This window comes from Gorilla gorilla, chromosome 5, assembly GCF_029281585.2.
Source record: "Gorilla gorilla gorilla isolate KB3781 chromosome 5, NHGRI_mGorGor1-v2.1_pri, whole genome shotgun sequence".
In the NCBI taxonomy this organism is placed as follows: Eukaryota; Metazoa; Chordata; class Mammalia; order Primates; family Hominidae; genus Gorilla; species Gorilla gorilla.
In genome coordinates, this window is record NC_073229.2 from 187,626,428 (window position 1) to 187,651,664 (window position 25,237).

Consider the following 25,237-nt stretch of genomic DNA (forward strand, 5'->3'; position numbering starts at 1 on the left):
GCCTTTGTCCAGACTAATCTTAATGTCCTGATTCAGGGGAAAGCCATCGGGTACACTAAACTGAGGAATTTTAAGAGATAAAAATGTAACTCGGACAAATAAACATTCTTTATTCAAAAGTATCAAAAGTCAGCATATTTCACCTATCAACATTTCCAACAAGCTTCAGTGTCTATTGTGCAAACCCAATTTTGCTGCTGTGGCAAATTAAATGGCCACATTCAAAATTTCCCCCCACAGTTTAGATACTGTTCTCTCTCTCTCTTTTTTTTTTTTTTTTTTTGTATGATGTGGCCAACATTTTGATTGGGCTTTAAAGCCTTAAACATTTGTAAAAATATCAGGCAAGCTCAAGCATTTTCAGACTGTGTCCTGCATTAATACACTTGGGGCAAAGTGGATGTCTCTTGCCACATTTAACTCACCAGTGTAGAAGCTGATAAAGGCTGATAGCCAGAGCTTGGAAAGATATTTCTAGGTTATTTTTAACTAAGACAGTTGTAAAAGGCGTGATGGATTTAACTCCGTCACTTTCAGAGCAGTTTACTGAGTTCAGCCGGCAGACTGCTTTGATTTGTTCATTAAATGTGTTATGTTTGCATTACTTGAGTTCATTTGATGAGATATTCCCACTCTGTAAAATATCCAGCTAAGGATTTGGAAATCTATTCAAATTTTGCATCCATTAATTCATTTTAGAATTTTCAAAGAGTAGGTACTTTAGGCAAGCTGAGATATATCCCAAATATTCGGGGAAACATCCAATCTACAGAAATGGTGTAACGTGTTTTTTCATCGTAAGCACGATTGGTGAGTTTATCCATTTAATTATTTTTCTCGCTAGAACAAGCAGTACATCAAGACCATGAGAATCTTTTACTTTGTAGCTCTGTGCCCTGCTGTGCAGCCCCGTCACCTACAATGATTCAGCCTTATCTTGTTATGATGGTGAGCACTGGGATGGCTATGCAAAGGCTTCTAAGTTCTGAGTTCATCATTTTAGAAACGCGTTTCCCCATAGTTTAATGTGTTTGCTGATAACATTTATTAGAAATCTGAGATGAGCAGGGTGAGGGGGCCAAGCCTGTAATCCCAGCACTTTGGGAGGCCGAGGCGGGTGGATGACTTAAGTCCAGACGTTCGAGATCAGCCTGGGCAACATGGCAAAACCCCATCTCTACAAAGATAAAAAAATTAACCAGGCGTGGTAGTGCGTGGTCCCAGCTACTCGGGAGGCTGAGGCAGGAGAATTGTTGGAGCCCGGGATGCCGAGATTGCAGTGAGCTGAGATCATGCCACTGCACTCTAGCCTGGGTGACAGCGTGAGACCCTGTCTCACAAAAAAGAAAAAAAGACATCTGAGATGAATTTTTATTTTTGTGCCTCAATTACAGAAAAAAAAATCAGAGCTGAAAACAGGTTGTATCTGGTATCATTAACATTACCCGGAAATGGGGAAGTCTGATAGCAGCTGCCAGGCTGGCTCATTTTTAAGTTTTCACCACCAGTGTAGAGGTGGTTACAATTATTTCCAGTAGGTTTTATCACTCCTGAGGGCAGCCATCAGTAGTTCTTTTCCAATCAAAATCATCTATTTTGCTGTTTCGTGAGCTGGTTGAAAATTACCATGTAGCTATGAAAGAAACCATACAAAACAAAACTTAGATATTAAATGAAAGCACTATAAAAATCCGATATGTTCTTCTTCTTGGAGCAAAAGCTGCTAAAAAGTAAATGGGACCAGGTGCAGTGGCTCATGCCTGTAATCCCAGCACTTTGGGGGGCTGAGACGGGGGGATCACCTGAGGTCAGGGATTGGAGACCAGCCTGGCCAACATGGTGAAACCCCATCTCTACTAAAGAAAAAAAATACAAAAATTAGCCAGGCATGGTGGCGGGCGCCTGTAATCTCAGCTACGCAGGAGGCTGAGGCAGGAGAATCACTTGAACAGGGAAGGTGGAGGTTGCAGTGAGCCGAGATTGAGCCATTGCACTCCAGCCTGGGTGACAGAGCAAGACTCCATTTCAAAAAAAAAAAAAAGTAAATGGGATAATCTCATTTTTCACTTTGAAAAAAAAGTTCTTTTTCTTCTCAAATTTAAAGATGATCCAGGTAAACCCCACTTTGAGGAGTACATTATTGAAAAGCAGACAGATGAAGCTACCTAGCTGTAGAGACCCTCCACATATTGAAGCTCATTTGATCGAACATTTCCAAATTCATGTAAGTGCTATTTCCATGGATAACAACTCACAAATATGTAAACAAAGAATTGGAATTAGGCACATGGTGGCCACTACACCTACCATACACTTTATTTAGAACTGAGTTTGCTTCTATCAGTATCTGGACCCAGTAAACCCACAAGGTAGCAATTTACTTATACTTTCATTCATTCATTTTACAAGTGCCCAATTTGAATTTGATGCCCACGATGAGGTTTATAACATAATTATCATGATCCTTTCCCCCCACGAGGTGGTAGAATGCAAAAGGGCTAAGTAAACAGGAAACATCTATTTAGGGTTTTAGAGTAACCTGGAAATAAGCAGGGAGGGGACTACGGGGCTAGTGCTCCAGGAATTCAAAAGAAAGAAAGATGATGTGAATGCAAAATCAAAGAGGAAGTAACATTAGCCCTGAACCAAGGTAAGCTTGAACTTACCAGGAGGAAGAGGGGAGCATATTCCCATGGGGAATTAAGGCATGAATGAAAATTTCACGCAGTGAGGTCAGTAGGAAATCCAGCGTGAGTGAAGCAGGAGGTCCCACTGTGGAGGAGAATGCAAGTGACTGGCTTCGTGAGGGAGATGAGATCACACAGGGGCCAGACGACTGGGGATTTGAATCTGATCCATTATAGAACATGGAGACACTGATTATTAACCAGAAGAGAAATGATGAGATAAATTGTTCTGCAGGGTAAATCAGGAAGAGGAGGCTTTGAAGATGGAAAGATAAACAGCCTATTAACTATGATCCAGGAGGAACTGGAGTGGGAGGCCTGGCCCCACCGTGTCCCACACAGCAGCAACTGCACAAAGAAAGGAGGGCCAAGGGCAGCCTTTCACCTTCCGAGCCCACACTCGGTGCCTGTGCTCCTCACAGGAGCCTTCTGCACTTACCAGGGGGCCATCTGAGGGCCTCCACACCACATTCGATTCCAGCAAGAACTGTTGGAGAACCGCAGGAACCTTTCCTGAAGGAAACCCAGAGACTTTCCTGCTCTTCGTAGAGAATGGGAACCTTCAACTTTGATTCCTAAACTTTCCCAACATAAGTGACTTCAATGTGGCTTTCTGGTTTGTTTCTTAAGACCATTCAAATACTTGGAAGGTTCCTCCTTTTTACCTTCTCACCCTATTCCTGCGATCCCACAGTTATAGGTTCTCCTCGTGCCTCTGGTCCAATACCAGGCGTCCGTCCACTAAGTAGCAATGACGTCCCTGGGCAGTCACGCTCAGCCTGCTCGTCTATCTTGTATACATGAAAGCCTTATAATTTCCTCATCTAGAAGACTATGTAACTAATATCTACCAGACTAAAAATAAATCATAATAAATGCCCATAAAGATGGGGGTATGAAATGTGAAATTGATCCTAGACTTTGCCCATACTGACCATGTGTTTATGGCACTGAGATAAAAGTCCTTGAAATCAGTCGGCCTTGATTTTTGTCATCCTGCCTGTATCTCTGTGAATGATACTATTTTAAGGACCTGTAATGAAGTAAAGATAGTGTAATAGTCTATGTCATAAAAAGTGATATTTTTTATCATAGCAATTGACTGTCCTAGGAAACACTACCCGGTTGGTTGCAGTGGCTACCGTATCTCCCCATCACTTACTCACCTGGAACCTCTCTGCTGATGATACGGGGCTAAAGTTCTTCTGTAGGTAGCAAATGTTCTGCTACCTCCTGCTCTCGCTGTGATGACATGTGACGCTCGGACCTCTCTTTCTGAACCTTCCCGCCACCATTCTTGCACTTCAGCAGATTCTTACTTTGATTTCTCTTTTTCAGGATCCCAGTATCACTTACTGCTTAAATCATTTCACTACGTTTTCTCACCTCTCAAAACCTCAATTTTCTCCCTTGTGAAGGGGAATAATAATAGTATTTAGCTCATAGGGCTATTCTTAGTTTTAAATGACCTAATCTTTGTAAATGACATTATATTGTTGTTATTATTACTCCACCATGAGATAAGACAGAGAGAAATAGATTTAACACAGACAGCTGGACTTAACTCTCTGCTCTTTTTTTGAAGCACTCTGTTCCCCGAATCATGCTGGCCAATAAGAAAAGAGATGAGCTTTTACTTCACAAGCTTGAATTCAGCTTAATTCAATGATAACTGAATCTATTGTTATAATTATCCAGTAGAGGGATAAATTGATGAACCCACCTATTTTTCTTAGTATAATTTTCAGGTCAAAACAGTAATTAATCAGAGAAGACCTTAGCTTGCCTTTTTGTAGTCTTGACCAAATCATTGTCAATTGGTATGTAAAAAAGAAATTAACCCATATAATTGGTCTTTAAAAGCTATATAGACTTACTGAAATAGCAGAATGTAATAGCATTTGATGTAGGGTGTCAACAAATAATATGAGTTTTGCACAGTGCCCTCTTAACTAGAATTAATTATATAAACATTTGGTCTTTTCAGGTTTTCTTAGAACTTGACACCTGATTTTGATGCTTATGAGGTTTCTGACTTACTTTGAAGAATTACATAGTTGCTTTGTGATCATCTTTTCAGTTGAAATACAGGCATCCATTGAATAACTGTCATTTCTAAATGCTTATTCCAAAGTTACGTTGTGATATTATAAAAAGTAATGTTAGGTGAATAGAAACCAGAGAGCATCCAAAGTTCAGTCTTTATTCAGAGGCAGTAACTGAGATTCAGAGAAGTTAAATAACCTGCCCATAGTTAAATAGCTAGTGAGTTATTGAATAGTATAGCTACTAAGTTATTGAAAATTATATCTCAGGCTATTTGCCTTGAAGTCCAGTATTATTTTCACTATATCAGTATGATCCCATTGTTAGTGTTGTACATTTCATAGATAAATGAATCTACTTTGCAGTTGGACAACGACAATTGTTTAGAAATTGTCATTGTCTATGTGAGGGAAATTTAGATATTGAATTGACTCTTAGGCCAAGATTCATGATCTCTTCAGATGACCAATGGCCCCATTCAGAAGATGAAAATGTTTCCTCGAGCTTTTGGAAATATGATGGCTTAGTAACCTAGTGCTTTAGTGACCCAGCCTTCGGTGTCAAGAAGAGAGAAAGAGAACGAGACATCCAGCTGGGAATCGAGGGCTTACTTCAAAGCTTTTATCTTCAGAGGAAAGAAATCTTGTGAATTTCATTAATGTCAACAAGATCTGAGAAGATTTGAAGTGGGTAAGCCCTTGGGCATCTCTAGCGTGCCAGATGCCGTGGTTATTGTAAGTTTTGGTTGAAAAGCTATTGCAACTTTGATTCACACACCCATGAACCAAGACTTTGGAAATATCCATTGTGAGGTTGTATTTAAGGGAATGTAGGGAAACTTCGGTTTCCAAGAGAACATGAAGTCAGCCAAGGAAGCAGTGGCTAAGCATGGCCCAGACACAGAAACACCCAGGATTCCAAATGGGGAAACACACATTATGGTTAAGGGGGAGAAAAGTTGAGTCCCCTCAAAGTTACATAGCAAAGCTAAAAAAATAGAGTGAAAGAAGCATTTCTTTAGGATTCTAAAAGCAGATAACTTCACGGCTTCTCCCCAAAAGGCTCTTCTCTTACTCATTGTTTAAAAAGAAAAAAAATGAATTTGGTCCTAGGTTTTCACCTGCTTCTTTCTTTTCTTTCTCACTCCTTCACCTCCAGAAAAGACCAGATTGGAATTCATAGCTGTTTCCCTATAATTATCTAAACTTTATGGGAGAAAACTCTTATTCTAAAACAGGTAACACTATTTCTATATAGTAAATTCAGTCCAAGCTAACCCAAACAAACACATTTCTGGCAAAACAAATGGTGACAATTTAATCTAGGTATTGAAACTGTAAATATCTTAAAGGATAAAATATACCTGTAGCCTTCCTTTTCCCCTTTCTTAATTCATATTAAAAAAACTCAAAAGCAACCATTTCTAAATTCGCAAACATTATGAGTTATTGTTAATGACTTTTTCTTTAGTAATATGTTATCTGTTGAATAAATTTCTTTTGAAAATTTTTAGTTTTATTTCACTAAAATTGACATTTCTGCTTAAAAAACAAGGAGTAAATACAAACAAGGAGTTTCTGTTTTGGTCATCTCAATCTTTTAACTACTAAATCCAATAAACACAAAGGAAAAATTTGGCTGGGTGTGGTGGCTCACGCCTGTGATCCCAGCACTTTGGGAGGCCAAGGCGAGTGGATCACTTGAGGCCAGGAGTTCGAGACCAGCTTGGTCAACATGGCAAAACTCTGCCTCTACTAAAAATACAAAAATTAGCTGGGCATCGTGATGCACACCTGTAATCCCAGCTACTCAGGAGGCTGAGGCAGGAGAATCGTTTGAACCTGGGAGGCAGAGGCTGTAGTGAGCCAAGGTTGCGCCACTACACTTCAGCTTGGGCCACAGAGTGAGGCTCCATCTCAAAAAAAAAAAAAAAAAAAAAAAAGGAAAATTTATTCAGAATCATCCAACAGAGAATCTGTGATGGCTTAGTGTCGTCAAGAAACATGATAATAATAAATGCAGTGAGTTCCACCTGCACAAACCTGCCAAGACCTGAGCCAGGCCCCCAGGGCTCGCTTTCTCTCTCACCACAGCGGATGACATCACTACAACCCAATCAGAAGAAAGCCAGCTTTAGCTGTGACTGATGACGTCAAAGGTTACAGGTCTTAATAGGTGAAAATCTTTTTACTTGGGCCTTAAAGCTCTTGAATTTTTTTAGTTCAGCATTTGAGAATCAAAAATATGCCTTTTCTGGTCCAGAAAGAAACTATTTGATTTCTTCTGTCAGCATTTTTTTTAAAATTCCACTCAGTGTTGCTTCAGCGAGATTACCCGGCCCCAGTGGGGAACACATGGCAAGGCGATTTCTGCAGTCGGCTTGATTCCGACAAATGCTGGGTACGGAAAGAGCTTGGATCTGGCCTGGGTTCACTCAAGCGCCATGTGTGCAAAGTGGCTACGCCTGGCAGCAAATGCTCCACATGCCAACGGCCAGAGCACAGCCCTAGACCAATGGCGGTGCGGCTGAACCACGAGGCCTCCGCAGCTATTTATTTCAGAGCCTTGGTTTTATGGCTGTCATTCAGCCTTGGGTGCGTGGAGAGAGTCAGTCTGCCTGAGTCAATGTCTCGTGCTCCCTGCGGCTAAGGTGAATGTTGTTCTATCAATATAATCGTCATGTATTTGTCTGAGATAGTTGCTAATTTCTACAGTCAGTTCTACAGGCTAGCTGTTGTGTACCTAGGAAGTAACACAAACCATTGTTGTTACTGAGCCTGGCGAGTTGCATCATAAAATTCAAGCTTCCGAAAGCAGGTATTTAGTGTGAGGAAAGACTGGTAATGATAGTTTTATCATCATCTCAGTCACCTCTTAACCATTTCCTGATTCACTCAGGTGGTTTTTAATGGAGTTTCCCAAGTTAGTGTTTCCTGGGAGAATGTTTGGTTCGTTGCCTTCTAACAGCCTCCAGCTCTTCAGGCATCTCAGGCAGGAGAGCGTGTTGGGGCCGGGACTCTCCTCCCGTGGACCTGACAACTCTGCCTTCCCCGGTGTGGTCTCGCTGTTCCCTTTGAGAGTGCGATGCTGCCGCTTCAGCCAGGACGTTCTCAAAATTAGCAGAAGGACTTCCTTCCTGAAATCGTGCCTATTTAGGATTTTCTTAGTCATTACGAAAAAGTATAGATAGAGTTCATAAATGACTTCATCTATTCGGTATCAAATGAACAACACTTCAGGCATGTTGAATGAGCAATCTAAAGGAAGCATTTATTTGTTTTATTTTTCCAGTGCCTTCAATAAGGCTTTCATTTCCAAATAACTCCTTTGTGTATTGCTGTTCATACAATGGCTATATATTTACCATTTAACAGTATTGCCCCAAAGCGTAAGAGAAAAATCCAAATTTGAATTAAACTCTCCCTGAGCCTCGCAGTGGCCGTCACACGTTCCCCTCCTGCTTTTCGCGTCTCTAGGATCTCTGAGTGTCTTGACTACAACAAACCGTTCAGAGTTCTCAAGACGCAGGGCTCGGTGGCAAGCAAAGCGCCACGGGGGACACACAGCGCGTGGAGGCTCTGGAAGGAGTGGGGTGCGTGGGCCCAGACATACTTCCATGGAGGAGAAAGTGACCACTGTATTCTACAGGAAGCGTGGCTAATTAGGCTTCCTCAGCTGGATGGCAAGCTCCCGGGAAGGCTAGGGTCTTTTTTGTCTCGCATTGCCCTATAGCGCGGAGTAGATGCTTAGTCTACAGGAGGACAGCCTGTGAAACAGCTGCAGCTGCTGCCACGACCCACGGCGTTCTGCAGGACGGAGGAGCAACGCGTCAGCACACGTCCCGGGAGTGACGTGGAAAGACCTCGCTCTGGCCACCAAACTGTCCTTCCTTTCTGTCTTTGCTTCCTTCACCTTCGATTTTTTCCTTTCTCCTGTAATAGTCATAACTAAAGAACGTAGAAGAAAGAATGAAGTTTGCACACAGTCTAGAATTGAAATGGAGAATACATCATCAGAATCCTACGTCATCCAAGCCTCTTGCTGGTCCGTGTCCACGGAGTGGCAGATATCTTTGTGAAATGTAAATGTGTCAGGTGCAGCTCCCCATTGCGGTGGCCCTCGGTGACAAGATGTACGGCTGTCCCTTCACAGCCCCAAGCTGAGTTCACGCAGCCCGGAGGATGCTATCGCTGGACAAGAGACCAGAGACCGGGATAGACACGTGCGTCCTAGTTCTGAACAAAATGGTATCCGGAAAGAGAAAGCATCCGGTGGGGACAGTTTAAGGAGGTTTAGATAGAAAAATGAGTGTGCATATTATTCATGCTTGAACTGCTTACATCATCAAAAACACCAATATTCAGAGGAATAAATGCACTTAAAGTAATTCTTAACCAAGAACAACTTTGAGGCAGTAGGTCGCACGCCTCCTGCATGGAGGGATCTCCAAGAACAGAAACTAAATCCCTCGTTCTCCTCTGCCTGCCTGTCATCTTTCCAGAAGCACCAAGTCTGGTTTAAACCATTGCTTTCATTCTATTTGTTCGATTATAAATAAAACATATCTTTTCCATCATCAATGTATATTTTCTAGCTCACATACATAAAATCCACTCCTTGCTTTCTAAATTGAAGTGTCATTTTCCTAATCAGAACTGACAATTGTAAATAACCATTTGGGTTTATTCGTTTTAATGTCCTATTCTCACAACGTATTTTTCAAGTGTCGCATGTATTTAAAATGGTGAGTTCAAACTTGATCATCTCAATTTTAGGCTCTCAAAAAACTGTCAATGTAGCAGGTTTGAAATGGAGACCTCATGATTCACCTGCTTCTCAACATAGTTAGACCCCAAACCGTGCAGGGTCATTGTTTCAGCATGAAAAGTAAGGGAGGTGTTCCTTTTTTGGTCTTTTTTCTACCCCAATGATACGCATTCTGCAACCACAAATATTCCAACTCCAACTCACTTTTTGAATAAGCAACTCCTATTGTGTTTTGTTCTTTTATCATTTGAGGTTATACACTGTGAAAAACAAAAAAAGCTACATAGTTTACTTACTCCTATGGTCAAATTTTTTTTAAAAGTAAGAACATGAGATAAAGTTCTGCTTGTCATTGCTGCCTTCTGGGGCAGTGGAAAAGCAGGTGCTTTAAGCTTTCCATTGTGTGCAGATCTTCCATGCCCTTTCCCTCCATCAGGAAAATATGTCTGTCTCCTGGTCTATTCAGCTCTTGACCTTCTGACTAATATGCCGACAAAAGGCACCATTTATGAGTGACTAATGTATGTATCTTTGTCCATAAGGAACTTGATCACAGCAGCCACAACTCAGCATCATCATCAACTATCTTTTCCGTGTGCCCTCCAAGGGTTTATGCAATGGGCTCTGTCCTATGCAAACAGGCCATGCCACCTTCTCCCTAGGTCCACCTCTTTCATGCCTAGGAGGAGTTTATCAGCTATAATTTGGGGAGAAGGGGCACACAAAGATGAGCCCAACTCTGAGGGGACATTTGTCCCTGCTTTGGTTGGAATCCTGGAAAGCTGAAGTTGTTTCTAAAAAGCACATTCTCTGCTGCTGACCTCCCCTGTCACGCAGGGTCCTCCTACCAGCACCTCTGTTCAAATCCCCTGTTGCTTTTCATCCTGCCCACCTTCTTCCTTAACATCTTTTCTTTACACCTGTAACAAATGTCAACAACGCCTCCTTCCAACACGAGCTTCCTCCTCCTCTCTCAATCCAACTCAAAGCCCTTCTTGGAAGGCTCCCCGCAAGCGGAGCCACAGGGCTTCATCTCCCCCATGCAGCCATTCCTGCCTGCACCTTCTCACGCCTCCGAACACCATGACAATCTTAAGAAATATAAACAGAAGAACCGGTGGACTTCAAATGCATATCCGTTTACATGTTTGTTTTTACAAAGTGTATCGTTGTTTTCCTCAAAAACAATAGGGCAAGGACCCTTTTGTTTCAAAATCTTATCTCTTGTTTATCTGATATATTCTTTTTGTTTTGTTTGTTTGTTTTTGAGACAGGGTCTTACTCTTTGCCCAGGTTGGAGTGCAGTGGCGCGATCATGGCTTGTTGCAACCTCGACCACTTGGGCTCAAGTGATCCTCCCACCTCAGCCTCTCAAGTAGCTGAGATTATAGGTACATGCCACCACACCTAGCTAATTTTTTAATTTCTTTTATAGAGATGGAGTCTTGCTGTTGTTGCTCAGGCTGGTCTCAAACTCCTGGTCTCAAGCCATCCTCCCACATCAGCCTCCCAAAGTGCTGGTATTACAGGCATGAGTCACTGTATCCAGCATCTCTCTCTCTCTCTCTCTCTGTTCCTCTCTCTCATTCGTGTGTGTGTATATATATACATATATATATAACATTTTGAATATTTGGGATGATCAAACTTTAAATAAATTGAAATCCAGCTTTACCTGTGACAGCACAAACATATGTACTATGAGGAACGAAAAACCCACCTAATCACAATGGCTTTGTGAACCATTTTAAGGTCATTTATTATGAATAAATGACATGCACTACAGTTGTATGACTCACAATCTTTTTTTTTCTGAAAATTAGTAATATATCTGCCTGCCTTCACCCTCACCAAAAGAAAAGAATAAGGATAGAAATTTATTGTGTGTATATCACAGAAGACAGTGATATTTCTCTAATAAGTTTCTGGAAAAATCAAGCAAAAGAACTGCTTCCCTGTGCTGTGTAGGATTGCAATTGTTATATTTATTCTGGTCTGAACCATTACTAAGTCTTTTTTAAATGTCTCGACTGACTAATGAAGGATAAAAGGTTGGAAACACCATTTTTCCCTCTATTATTTTCACATTCAAACAAGATAAACATTGTGGGTCTACACTTGAAATATGAATAAAATGAATTCTTTCTCTGGTGAAATGCACATTTTCAAGCTGCACTGAAGGTCCCTGGCCCCATGGCACCCTCTAGGCCTGAGCTGTCACCCTCATCCTACTGGGTCCTCCCAGCCCACCTGTGTACTTTCCTTCCACCATAGATAAGGCAGGACACACTCATGACTTGCTTGCTGGGAGAATAAATGTCGTTGAAGCCCTTGGTAACCTAGGAGTGGAATACAACAGAAAGTGTGGAATGACTATCATTAGAGAAAACAATTGTGGAATATCTACACGCAGAATGGAAGCTAAGGGGCCCCATTTTTGTCAGACTCCCTCACCATTGGTAACTCCTGCAGCTTGGATACAATCGCATATCTCTTTCCTGAGTGATCTGAGATTGAGTTTGTGGTGTAGAGGAGAGGCTCTTAGCCATAGGTTCCCGGCCTTTGAAGGCCACCCTAGGAATTGCTTCCCTCGTAGCATCAGAGGCAGCTGAAGCGGTCACTTCCAGACTCTGCAGCTGACACACCTCCCCGGACTTGGGGACTCCAAAACTAGCAGTGGCACAAACTCCCTGCAAAGCCCTGACTGACAAATAGCTGTCATCCCAGCATTGAGTGATAGTTAGGGAGCAGCCAGGGCAGGAGAAGCAGCTTCCTCCTGTCCCACCTGCACCTGGAATGAGCAAAATGATTTCAAGGAACTGAACACTTGGATTACTGGGATTCAGGAGAAAGAGTTTGCCATGTGTTCAAAAGCAGCAGAGATGCGGGTGGGGGCTAAGCCTCATTCCAAAGCAGATCCATTTTAAATCACACGGAACGAACAGCCTGATCTCACAATGGACTGTTCCTTCTAAGTACGCCGTGCTGTGATTTTGGAAAACTCAGGGCCCAAGAGAACACTCTGTATACAATAGATCAAGAAAGAGAGTCCCCGACTTGTCATCTTTCTTGTAACTGTGATTCACTTACTTTTGTTTACTCTGTTATTCCTTTATTTTAGGTTATTTTTCATCGGCTCCAATCTGGGACTTGGTATTTTTGTACAGTTGCCACTGCTTTTAAAACTCCGCAAGATCGTGTAAAAATCTTGCATGTTTGTGTCTCCTAATAAGCATTCAGAGAAAATGCCTCGACTGTGTAGGACTTTTCGGGAAATTGCAGAGAAGTAACTGGCCTCTTTGTGTGTTTGCATGCACCAGTGAACTCCGGAGACGGCATTGACTACAGCCAGCAGAAGAGGGAGAACATTGGGGACTTGATCCAGGAGACGCTGGAGGCCTTCGAGCGCTACGGAGGAGAAAATGCCTTTATCAACATTAAGTACGTGGTCCCAACCTACGAGTCTTGCTTGCTGAACTAACAGTGGCAGCAGCTGGGACTTGAAGCCTCCCGTTGGTGTTGGGATCATCTGTCTGTTGCTTTTAGCATCTCATTCCTTGTGACTTCCACAGCTTTCTTTTCTACAGCTGCTAAAACAGTGGCTTATGGGCCATTGGACTGTTAGCCCTATTGAGAGCAAGGCTTTCCAATACATAAATAGTGCCTGTTTCTTAGATTACAATAGTGTACTGTGCTTATTTGTTCTAACAGAAGAATTGCTTCTTTATACAGCTCCGACAGAAGCAGGAGTCCGAGTTAAACCTTCAGTTGTATAGACAATAAACTATAATTTTCATACGCAATTCAGCAATTGCTGTTCTGTGTGTGCCTGCCCTGGGGGTGATGTCAGAGGTTGTAAGGGAAGAGTTTATGCTGACTGCTTAATAGGTGTTTGTCATGGAAGAGAAGCATGGGTTCAGCAGTGCCTCTCTAGCAGCTGTGCGGAATAATGTGCTTTGACATTCAATAAAACTGTTGAATCTATATTCCAATTACAGCAGGAAATTTTTGCAGCCCATTATAACCTCAGCTACAGTTGTAATTAATGCCTCTAGCCTACTAGTGATCTGGGCTTCAGGGGCTTTTCAGTTTATATTTGGGTGCAGGTAGGGGAAGACTAGGGAGAGGATGGGGTCAGGGTTACGTGTGAAACGTAACTTGGCAAATATGTTTAAAAAAAAGATAAGGGCTAGCTTGAATCCTTGTCTCTCCAACGTATGGCACACTGCATCTCAGGACCTGGTGTGTTATTGGCAAAAGTGTTATCTGGCAGTTTGTTTAGGGCTTTTAATTATTTTTGAAAATGACTTATATATATCTTAATGATTACTCCTTGAAACGGATCAAAATTCTTCCTTGGCAGCTCTTCTTCCTTGCTTCCTCCCACTAGTTGGATGACTTCTCATAGCACGCAGTGGGTCTGATGGCCATTTTTGGGGATTTTATTGAGACCAAAAAGGAAAAAAAAAGACAAAAGACATGCACTTTTTCATTCAATTGAAAAAGAAAAAAGTGCCCAAAGGGAAGAGCAACTGTAAGATAGCCCCAGATCGTGGCTCTTCAGGCACGTCAGATGGGAGCTTCAGGCATTTGAAACTTAGCCCAGAAAACTTCATAAAGATGGAACACTGACTTTGCACACCTGAGAGATGCTGTAACTGCTTAGAAATACATAGCCGAAAGTATCTCGTTCCTGTAGCAAAGTGCAGCTTCTGCATAAAATGAAGAAATGAGGCCAGGTGCAGTGGCTCACGCCTATAATCCCGGCACTTTGGGAGGCCAAGAGGGGTGGATCAGGAGTTCGAGACCAGCCTGACCAATATGATGAAACCCCGTTTGTACTAAAAATACAAAAATTAGCCAGGCATGGCAGCATGCGCCTGTAATCCCAGCTACTTGGGAGGCTGAGACAGGAGAATTGCTTGAACCCGGGAGGCGGAGGTTGCAGTGAGCCGAGATCGTGCCATTGCACTCCAGCTTGGGCAACAAGAGCGAAACTCCATCTCAAAAAAAAAAAAAAAAAGAAGTGGAGAAGTGGAATGTGTTTCTCCATGCACTAAGCGTCAGCCTCCAAACTGTTTTCACTATCTAAGGCATAAGTTTCTAAAGGCAAACACCAATTTTGAAAATGAGCTCATCGTTCATTTCCCCTTATTACTGTCTCAGCATGTGAAATCTAGCATCTAAAGAGCTACCATCCTGTTTCTGTAAGCATTTTCTACGGTGAAGGGAGAGGCGTGATTGGATAAGACAAACTGACTTTGTTTTTTGTTTTTTTGAGATGGAGTTTTGCTCTTGTTGCCCAGGCTGGAGTACAATGGCGTGATCTCAGCTCACCATGACCTCTGCCTCCTGGGTTCAAGCGATTCTTCTGCCTCAGCCTCCCAAGTAGCTGGGATTACAGGTGTGCGCCACCATGCCTGGCTAATTTTGTATTTTTAGTAAAGACAGGGTTTCTCCATGTTGGTTAGGCTGGTCTTGAACTCCCAACCTCAGGTGATCCGCCCTCCTCGGCCTCCCAAAGTGCTGGTATTACAGGCATGAGCCGCCGCGCCCGGCTGACAAATTGACTTTGATGCATAATATTTGGTAAAGGCACAGATAGAAGTAGACATCCACAGATTAAGGCAGGTTATTCTGCAAACTATGACATTCAATTGCATCCATCAGCTGGCGTCAGTGAAACAATCAAAAGGAACACCAAAGTTCATAAGGTTATTAGTTAGAAGGACCATGGCTTGTTGGCGCCTTTGAAAGCTGGTGCTGGAATGGCTCTGACCCGGCTCTGTTGGCAGCTCTGGCTGCTGATCCTTCATTATACTCATGAAAACTGCCTGGTAGAGGAGCAAGAAGACCCGGCCACTTAGCCAAGAGCCCTAACTTTGGAATTAAAACATCAGGCTTTGGCCAGGCACAGTGGCTCACATGCCTGTAATCCCAGCACTTTGGGAGGCCAAAGTGGGCAGATCACCTAAGATCAGGAGTTCGGGACCAGTCTGGCCAACATAGTGAAACCCTGTCTCTACTGAAAAATACAAAAATTAGCCAGGCCTTGTGGCGGGCTCCTGTAATCCCAGCTACTCAGGAGGCTGAGGCAGGAGAATCGCTTGAACCCAGAAAGTGGAGGTTGCAGTGAGCTGAGATTGTGCCACTGCACTCCAGCCTGGGTGAGAGAGCAAGACTCTGTCTCAAAAAAATAAAATAAATAAAATAAAATCAGGCTTCATTGACGAGTTCTGTCACTTATTTGCTCTGCTGCCTTGAGCAAGATACTGAACCTCTCTGAAACTCACATCGCCTCAGCTGTGAAGTGGGGATATCCCCTGCGTGCTGCGGAATTATAAGCTGTAGGGGTAACCTATGAAAAGTGCTACCAGAGTTTCTGATACCTGTCAGACTTTTATTTCAAAGAAAAACAAGTACAAAATATGACTACTCTCTACCCGGGCAGAGCGATATATATATTTGAGAACTCCTCAGACAATATGATGCTTCTTACGTGCAATGGTGAGTTTCTTGTGAAAAGAAGATAATTTTGCAAAAACCCAAAATAACTATATAGATAGTATCATGTTCTCTGGAAATTAAAAGGCAAAATAAAACCCCAAACCCACATTTTTGTTGTTTTAATAGAATTAGAAAAGACTGCTTTTTCCGATGGTCAGCCCACCCAAGTCTGCCTTCTAAAATAATACCCGGGTCTCCTGCCAAATAATTTCTGATTAACTCAACAGAGAAGGAGGAAATGTCGGCAGCTTTACGGCCTCTGGGCAAGACAACAGCTTCTTCCACCTGCTACATTTATACACTGAAACCGCCTTTCTAAGACAGCTAAAGGAACGGAATGATGAAAAGTGGGAAATACTGGGGACTGAGTATTAGGCAAGGGTTTTTGTTTGTCCTCTTATGACTGTTACATTTACTCGAAGACACCATTCAGGTGTTCAAGTCAGTTAAGAGGGAGGCAAGGAATGAGACCTTGGACGCCAGGGTAGGGGAGCTGGGTGGGAAGGCTGGGCCGGTCACTCGGGAGCTGGACAGCCTGGAGCGAGTCACTTTATCTTTCCTTGCCTGCAGTACAGCCTCTCTTCCCAGGTCACTGCGAGGACACGATGATAGATACTGCAGCGTAATGGTTCTAGTGCAGGAGTGGGAGCCCAGCAGAACTGCGTTTGAAGTATCTTTCTACCACGGAGTAGCTGTCTTGTGACCTTGGGCAAATTATGTAAATGCTCTAAAACTCAACTCCCTCTTCCAAAAATGGGCTGTATGAGGTCTACCTTGCAGGTTTGTTACAAGCGTCGCACACATGCATGTTTGTCCAGGGCTCCCCGAGGTCCATGGCGGGATACCCGTGACGATGGAGGGATGTTCCTGGGGAAACAGCCAACCAAGTACCTGGAGAAAACAGGTGCTCCGTCATCGTGTGGTCCCCCAGGAGAGCCGGGAGCTAATGTCTGCTGAGCCCTCATTGGCTGGGGTAGGTGGTCTCTGGCCCCCAACCGGCCCAAGTGAGACGGATGCCAGGATTTGCAGCCCACACGCCCTCCTGGAAGTCATCTTCATGGGCACACTGCTCTCTATGAGAGTATCCTCCCCTGCCCATCGAGTGGGAAGAATGGCACATGATTTTTATGGCCTGACTCTACATGAGAAACGTCAGTCAAAAATATGGCGTTCAGGCTGGGTGTGGTGGCTCACACCTGTAATCCCAGCACTTTGGGAGGCTGAGACAGGTAGATCACCCAAGGTCAGGAGTTTGAGACCAGCCTGGCCGACATGGTGAAACCCCGTCTCTACTAAAAATACAAAAAATAGGCCAGACGTAGTGGCAGCAGCCTGTAATCCCAGCTACTCAGGAGGCTGAGGTGAGAGAATTGCTTAAACCTGGAGGCAGAGGTTGCAGTAAGCTGAGATTGCATCATTGCACTCCAGCCTGAGCAACAAGAGTGAAACGCCATCTCAAATATATACATATATATATATATAGAGAGAGAGAGAGAGAGAGAGAGTTAAAAAGCTCTGTGAAATGGTTACATCCTTAGGAAATATTATTTTCAAAGCTGAAGATATCTTAAACAACAACAACAAAAAAAAAAACCCTTAAGTCCTTCTGGGGTTGACCTCCATGGATCTCTAGTGAAGTTTCAGTATAGGTCGTGGGACATCTCAGACTGCTAATTTAAAGAAGCTAAAACTAAAGAGTTTTAAGTCTGTTTCAACATGCACTGCTGCCTCTTTTACTTCTGTTGGTTATTTTGAGAAGTTCATCACGAGCCTTTTGCAAGCAAAAGCTGGGAGGCTCAAAGATGGATCTTCTTTCAAAGGAGTACTATACCTGGGGAAATGCCCTGTGGATATTTTTCTAAATATAAATTTTGATTCTCCAATAGGATTTTAAATGGAATCAGAAAGCCTCAAATGCTTTCCAAACAATTCCCTCTATGAAAGCTTCCTTCATTAGAAATGTACCCGTTGATCAAAGTTTGTCCAAAATGTGACATTTCCAAGATATAAGGAGGCTTTGCTTTCAGCAAAGTGAAACTGACTTTGACCAAGTTTCCATTCACACCACGTCGATTCATGTTCACCAAACATCCAGGGCCCGGAAGGACCTTGGCGGTCACACAGCTTGTGGGCCAGCAGTGCCTAGTCACACAGAGGTAACCAGGGCGGTACCCATTCTCCAGGATCTGCCACCTCCACACAGGTGTCCACTGGAGGCTTGCTAGGCAGCTCGTAAAACACCATATTCTTTTTCAGACCAAGAAAAAAGAGCTTTCCCAAGCACAACCAACCCCATTTCTGTTAAAATCGCCTGTTTGAAGGGACTTAAAGTTTCTATTACCTTTTGTGGAGTAGATTCAGTATTTCTTTGGTCTCCTAGGGAATCTGAGGGAGTCTCCTGTGTGCTTGGAGGGAAAGGCCACTTTAAAATGGGCACTCTATTATGATTATTTGTAATCATGACGTTGTAATACAGAAGGAACTGTCAGCCTCCTCTCTGTCCTGCAATGAGAAGACAATAATACAAGTATACTTGGCTTAATCAAGAGCACTTTGCAACAGGAAGATATGTACCGGTGTTGAATCCGATTCTAAAAATATCTCCCATCATCTTTGTTTCTTTTGCAGTCTTAAATGTGTGGATGCATGCAAGCTGCATGGAAATCCAAAACAGAAGTCAAGCTTTGTTTTGAAGAAACCCTAACTAGCAAACCCTAGTTTGCGCTCCAGTTCAAGTGCTGGTGATGATATTAAAGAAGCATATAGTAGCTATAGAAGAAAGTTTCTAAGATTCTTTCCATGGTTGCCTCAATAAGAAATGATTCTATTCCTTTTGCTTGCACAATCTTATCCAATTTTAGATCTCACTACTGATATAGCTCGGTTCTTCTTACAAGTAACTTGGCAATTACCCAATTCTCCTATCAGTAGTTAATGACATGGACAGATATGTGGTGCAAAGTGCCCTTTGCACATTGATTGATTTGCATTTCTCTGTTACAGAGGTTGACTTTTGCTTTCCCCAGTGGGAATATTTGTAAGGTACTTGGATTCTTTATTCATTTTTACTTTGCCAAGTTTCTGTAAGTTTAAATCTGGGTGAAAGGATTTGTTCTCTTCCTGTGCTTGATAAGTGTAAAAATTTATTACTTTAGCTTCTTTTTTATTTAGAATTTATTGGGAAATATTCCCTAGCATTGCCTTAAGAATGTGTTGGAAACTCTGCACCTTCTACCCAGACAAGTGCACATGACATACAGTATTTTGAAGATAATTTCAGGGCATTTACAGATGTTGTAATTCCCATCTAAGAAATGGCAGTGCTTCCATTAAGAGAAGGAGAAGAGAGAATGTACCGTCCACCTGCTTAGTGACAACCACCCAGGGAGCCTGAGGGCCACTGCAGTAAGGACAGGCCGTGTTGTGTGGGAGGTGCATGCATGCTGAGACGGACTGCTCCTTCTCAGTCGCCTTTGCTGCGTCTTTCTCCTCTTTCTCACCTCTAAACACCACAGGCCTCCCAACTCAAGCCTCTGCCTCACCTCTGTTTCCACCAGGTGACCCTACCAATCCCGTGGATTCACATGCCGTCTGTGCATGGCCTATTCTCACATTTGCTCTCTGGCCTCAACTTCCCCGGCGCCTGCTGGGCATTTCCCCCAGGATGCTGAAGAGATCGATCCAAACCGAATGCATGGACCCACCTGACTCCCGCCACTCTCTGACCCCCGCACCCTCTCCCCGCGGAGGGCTCCAGCTCAGTGAACAGGAGCTCATGTCACCACGGGGGCCAAAATGCCGGGATTCATCCTCCTTTTTCTCCACGTCTACACCCAATCCAGTACAAATCCTGTCTACGACACCTTCAAGATCTGCATCTGACCAAGTCCCAGCCCCTCCTCCTCACCCTAGTCCAGGTCCCTGGCTCCCCCAGCTGACCCCCAACCTTGCAAGGGGTGGCGGGATCCTCTACCCGGAAGTCAGTGACCCTTTAAACGCCAATAAGGTCCCCATGCTCTCAACCCTCCAACGGCTTCTGCCTCCCAGCTGGGGCACATTCCAGACCTCTGCTGCGGGTGATGTGTGGCCTGAAGGATGTGGCCCTGGTTCCTCCTGAGCTGCTTCTTCCTGGTGGTGTTGGGCCCCTCTGTGGGCAGAGGCTGTGCTGGCTTCGTCCCTGCTCCAGCAGCAGGCCCAGCATATCCTCCCCACAGAGCGGTGCCTGGACGCCCCCCACAGTGTTCACTGAGCCTCCTCCCTCCCCTGGCCTCACTGTGGTCTCTGCTAAGTGTCGCTACCTCAGAAGGGCCTTCCTTGACGCCATACCTCTTAATCTCTGTCCCCTATGGCTTTACTTGCTTCAAAACATGGACGAATGTCTGACTACAGTACCTATATGCTTGATTTTTCACTTATTTCTTCATTGTTTGTCTCTACCCTAGGGCGTGAGCTCTGTGAGAGCAGGGAGCGCCTTTCACTATGACATCTCCCTTGCCAGGAAGCACACCCTGGGCCTAGTCAGCCTTCAAAGGACATTTGTTGGCTGGGCCCGGTGGTTCACGCTTGTAATCCCAACACTTTGGGAGGCCGAGGCAGGTGGATCACCTGAGGTCAGGAGTTCCAGACCAGCCTGGCCAACATGGTGAAATCCCGTCTCTACTAAAAATACAATCGTTACCCAGGCATGGTGGTGCTCGCCTGTAATTCCAGCTACTCAGGAGGTTGAGGCAGGAGAATCTCTTGAACCCAGGAGGCAGAGGTTGCAGTGACCCGAGATCCTGCCACTGCACTCCAGCCTGGGCAACAGAGTGATACTCCTGGGCTTTGCCCTCGTGTGTGACTTAGGCAGGGCGCTGGGCTTTGCCGTCCTGTCTGACTTAGGCAGGGGCGCTGGGCTATGCTCTCCTGTCTGATTTAGGCAGGGCGCTGGGCTTTGCCCTCATGTCTGACTTAGGCAGGGGCGCTGAGCTTTGCCCTCGTGTCTGACTTTGACAGGGGCGCTGGGCTTTGGAGCGTGTCCTGTGTCAAAGGTACTGCTGTCTTGAGGGAAGAATTACCAGCCCAAGGTAAGATTCCTTGGAGACACTCAGGCTTTGGAAAACACAAATAGATGCTGCTCTCGTGGAGAAAGGTGTTCATTATTCTGTTTAAACCAAGTCAGAGGAAAGTATTTTAAATACCCTCCAAAGCTCCCGGAAATGCAGGGCCCACCTGTCTGTTCAAAGACAGACCAACGTCCTTCGTGTGAGCTGCAGCCTAAGCAGGGGTCCGGTGTGGACGCCACGTGACACACTCACCGTCTCCTCCGGATTTCTCACTGGGTTCCTCTGGGGACCACGCAGGACCCGCACTAGGTGAGCGTCACTGAGGCTGCAAGCCGGTGTGCAGACCCCTTCCAGACGCTCCCCCGCCGTCCAATGTGCCCTGTAGAGGACTCAGTGCAAGTGGCCTCAAAAGGCCATTCACATTCACATTCTCAGTGAGACCAAAGAGAAGGAAACCAAGTGTCCTGACCCCTCTGACAGCCAGAGTTGCCCCGGCACACCCTAGATCAGCAGTTCTCAAAGTGGGCTCCCGGGGCAGCAACCTCAGCGTCACCTGGGAGCTTGGGAAGAGGAGCTCGTGTTCTTAGGGCCCTCCCTAGAGCCGCTGAATCAGAAACTTTGGGATGGGGTCTGTCAATCTGTGTTTGGACAAGTTCCCCAGTGACTGTCACACACCATGAAGTCTGAGAACCACTGTTCCAAACCGAGGCTTCTAACTGGATGTTCATTCCCAGCCATTTGGAAGGCTCAGCTGAAAGCCAGTGAGCCAGAAGCCAGCTCCACTGATCCTGCTTTCCAGACTGGCCATTCTCGCAATGTTCCATTAGGCAATAGGGCTCTTCGGGGAAATTAATAGAATGTAGGATTCAGGAATCATCAGAAAGCTGCAGCTTCCCTCGTCAGGGAAACTGACGTCTACATCGTCCTCAATCTAGAACAAGAATAATAGGTGTACCTTAGAAAAATGCGCTTTCAGTCCATCAGTAAAAAGCCAATATTGTAAAAACCTATTATCTTTGCTTCAAGTGTTATCAAAAAAAAAATAATAAAATAAAGGCTTAGAAGTTTCACTGTTCAACATGGCATTTCGAAATATTCGATGTAATTGTTGTCTTTACATTTGAGACTTTTTAAAAAAAGGAATCATTTCCATTAATACAGAAAGAAATCTTTCTAGTGGAGGCTCAAAATTCAAATAATCAGAATCAGTTCTTCTAAAACGACTTACATATAATCTCGTTTGCCAGACACTGAAGTAAGATGTCTGTATTAGCATTTTCTCCATTGCCGCAGGTTTCTGTCTCTGTGGGTTCGTGAAAACAACCTACAGCCAAAACTATGTCCACATACAGCAAACCCACATGCCACTTGATTTCATTAAATGCATAATAGGGGCATTCTAGAACCAGAGCTTTAAATGGCCTTTTTGTCTCCTTCCTCATACATCTGGGGCAGCGAACATGACATTAAAATGCAGCCAGAAAAATGTCCCATAAAGAACTTTATTGACAACAAGGTAAATTTTTAATAACTCTTCAGTAGGCTTCATTCAAGAGGGGGTAATATGTCATATGAGTAGGATTTTTACAGCTCTCATAGGAATTCCCCATATTAAAAGAATGTTTGCAGTTTAGAGAGAACCCAACTGCAAAACATTCCTGAACTGTGACAATATTTGTCTCAATCTAATATTATGTGGTGGATCTTTGTTTGTGGAGAGGGGAGAGGCTACGTCCTGCTGGAGTGATTTTTCCATCAATTCAGGGCTCAGTAAATATGACCCAAACAAACAACCAAATTGATTAAAATGCTTTATTGAGAAGGGAGAGATTGAGTCTTGGAGACCTGCTTCAATAGCTACTCATGTCACCAGCACGGCAAAGGCCACATAGCTGACAAATACCACCACATCTCACAGAAGAGGCTGAGGAGTCCTGGCCGAATAATGCTTTATTCTGGAAAAGATCTGTACGAATCTGCAAAGCAGTGAAAATGTGTGGACGGCTTCTGTTTCTACAGCCGCAAGGGACGCCATCCTTCATTGCCGGAGAAAGGCCCGCCCTCCCGGCTGTGGTTGCTGTGGAGCTCACAGGGGTGAAGGCATGTGGAAATTCACTGCACCAGGCCAGCCTGCAGGACTGGGAGCATAGTTCCCACTAAAGAGCAAACACTGTACTGTTTTTCCAAAAAAAAAAAAAAAAAAAAAGTTAAAATCTGGATCCCAATGTTTGTTCACAGCAGGGCTGTAAAACAAGTAGACAAAGATCTCAGGGGCTTTGTGACAGCATTGTGGATTGGAGTTAAAAAGAGGTGGTGTCATTTGGATACACAGATAGTCTAGGCGAGCCTTGAGAGCAGAGAAACTGGCCTCCAATCTAAAACACAAAATGAGGGCTAGAGACCGGTGCGCGGTGGAGAGTAAAACCCTTTGGTTAGGATTCGAGGCCAACTAAACTGCAGCTCTGCCTTTACTCTCCAGCCTTACTTTCTCCATCTGAAAAATGGGAGGGAGGCATTGGAGGTATTTTGTGAAAATCACTTAATACTGTGCTGACACGTAATCTTTCAATAGAAGATATGTGAAACATATAAATATAAAATATGAAATAAATAGAGAATAAACAAGGTGAACAGAGGCCAGGCGCAGTGGCTCATGCCTGTAATCCCAGCCCTTTGGGAGGCCAAGGCGAGTGGCTAGCTTGAAGCCAGGAGTTCAAGACCAGCCTGGTCAACAGGGTGAAACCCCCAACTCTACTAAAAATACAAAAATTAACCGGGAATGGTGGCACGCACCTGTAATCCTAGCTGCTCGGGAGGCTGAGACACAAGAATTACTTGAACCCAGGAGGCAGAGGTTTCAGTGAGCACTCCAGCCTGGGCGACAGTGCGAGACTCCATCTCAAACAAAAACAAAAACAAACAAAACAATCTGAACAGAAACCTATACACTCCACTCTGAAATCCCAGACAAGTTCATCTTAGATGATGTGGCCATTCGGGTTATCAGGGGAAACAACGCTGTGACCAGCCTGCCTTCTGTGACGTGGCACCAGTTTCCAGTGTCACGCAGATGTCACAGCCCTGACCAGGTTCCATGCACACCATGGAACCCGTTTGTTTAAGTTTGTTTATGGCTCTGAAAACCAAGGCATGAAACTTTAATGTTTTCCACATTACACACCTGAGAAGTGATGTTGGGTGTTAGCACAGAATACCAGAAAGCATTTCTTTTTGGCCACAGTGAACATAGACTCTATTACTTTGAAGTTTGTTTCCTCCACATTTTATTGGTGAAAATGTCAGCCTGGTTCGGTCCATCCTTCAAAGACGTGTGGCTCCTTTTATTCACAAACACCCCACAACTCCTCGCTGCCATCGGCCACACCTGACTTCCTTCTGTCTCCCGTGTTCCAACGTTACATTCTTTGTTCAGAGACCTCTCAGTTACTCCTGGTTTTTAAAACCTGATTGATCATCAGTGACTGGACAAACACTTTTTAATTTCCCAAGAACCACAGACAAAAACCATGGTGAGGGGTCACTGGGATTTAATCACAGAAGAGATTTAATCTGTTTATTTTTAGCTTCTTTATGAAAGTTGTAGTTGTAATTTTTTTCCTTCAAAGCGACCCAAGGAACCCTACTTGCATGGTTGGAGTATGTTGAGAACACCCCTTGTCCTGGGCTTAGAGGGTTCTGGTGAGATTGGCTCACATTTCCTTGACCAGACTCAGGATAGAAGCTCACCATGGCCATGCCAGCCATCTTCCCCTCCCCAGAAGTGAGGTGATATTGTTTGGAGATTTGTCCCCACCCAATCTTATGTTGAGATATAACCCCCAGTGTTGGAGGTGGGGCCTGGTGGGAGGTGCTTGCATCACAGGGGCAGATTCCTCATGGCTTGGTGCTGTCCTCGCCATGGTGAGTGAGTTCTAGAAAGATCTGGTCCTTTAAGTGTGTAGCCCCTACCCTGTCTTACACCTGCCCCTGCCATGTGACCTGCCTGCTCCCACTTCCCCTCCCGCCATGAGCAAAAGCTCACTGAGGCCTCCCTAGAAGCCCAGCAGATGCCGGCACCATACTTCCTGCACAGCCTGCAGAACCGCAAGCCAATTAAACCTCTTCTCTTTATAAATTACCCTGTCTCATGTGTTTCTTTACAGCAATGTGAGACAGGCCCAACAC

At 44.2% G+C, this 25,237-nt stretch overlaps 1 protein-coding gene and 1 long non-coding RNA gene across 7 annotated transcripts in view; one reads left to right on the top strand and one right to left on the bottom strand.

Moving 5' to 3' along the window:
• Nucleotides 1-13,305, top strand: part of PACRG (parkin coregulated) — a 576,157-nt gene extending 562,852 nt beyond the window's left edge. For 3 of the 6 annotated variants that reach the window (XM_055391409.2, XM_055391411.2, XM_055391410.2), the window contains exons 6-7: nucleotides 10,775-10,891; nucleotides 12,821-13,305. In XM_055391409.2, the coding sequence (XP_055247384.1) occupies nucleotides 10,775-10,891; nucleotides 12,821-12,981 (278 nt within the window). In that variant the 3' untranslated portion in view covers nucleotides 12,982-13,305. Of the gene's footprint in view, nucleotides 1-10,774; nucleotides 10,892-12,621 lie in introns of all 6 variants that reach the window. The other 3 variants (XM_019029891.4, XM_019029893.4, XM_055391414.2) reach the window with 2 other exon arrangements.
• LOC134758791 (uncharacterized) lies at nucleotides 7,980-22,408 on the bottom strand. Its single transcript, XR_010134413.1, has 6 exons — nucleotides 22,281-22,408; nucleotides 21,305-21,983; nucleotides 18,349-18,509; nucleotides 16,781-16,898; nucleotides 11,751-11,839; nucleotides 7,980-8,968 (listed from the first exon to the last, which is right to left on the bottom strand). It is a non-coding gene; the product is annotated as an uncharacterized lncRNA (long non-coding RNA).
• Nucleotides 22,409-25,237: the final 2,829 nt, after the last annotated feature.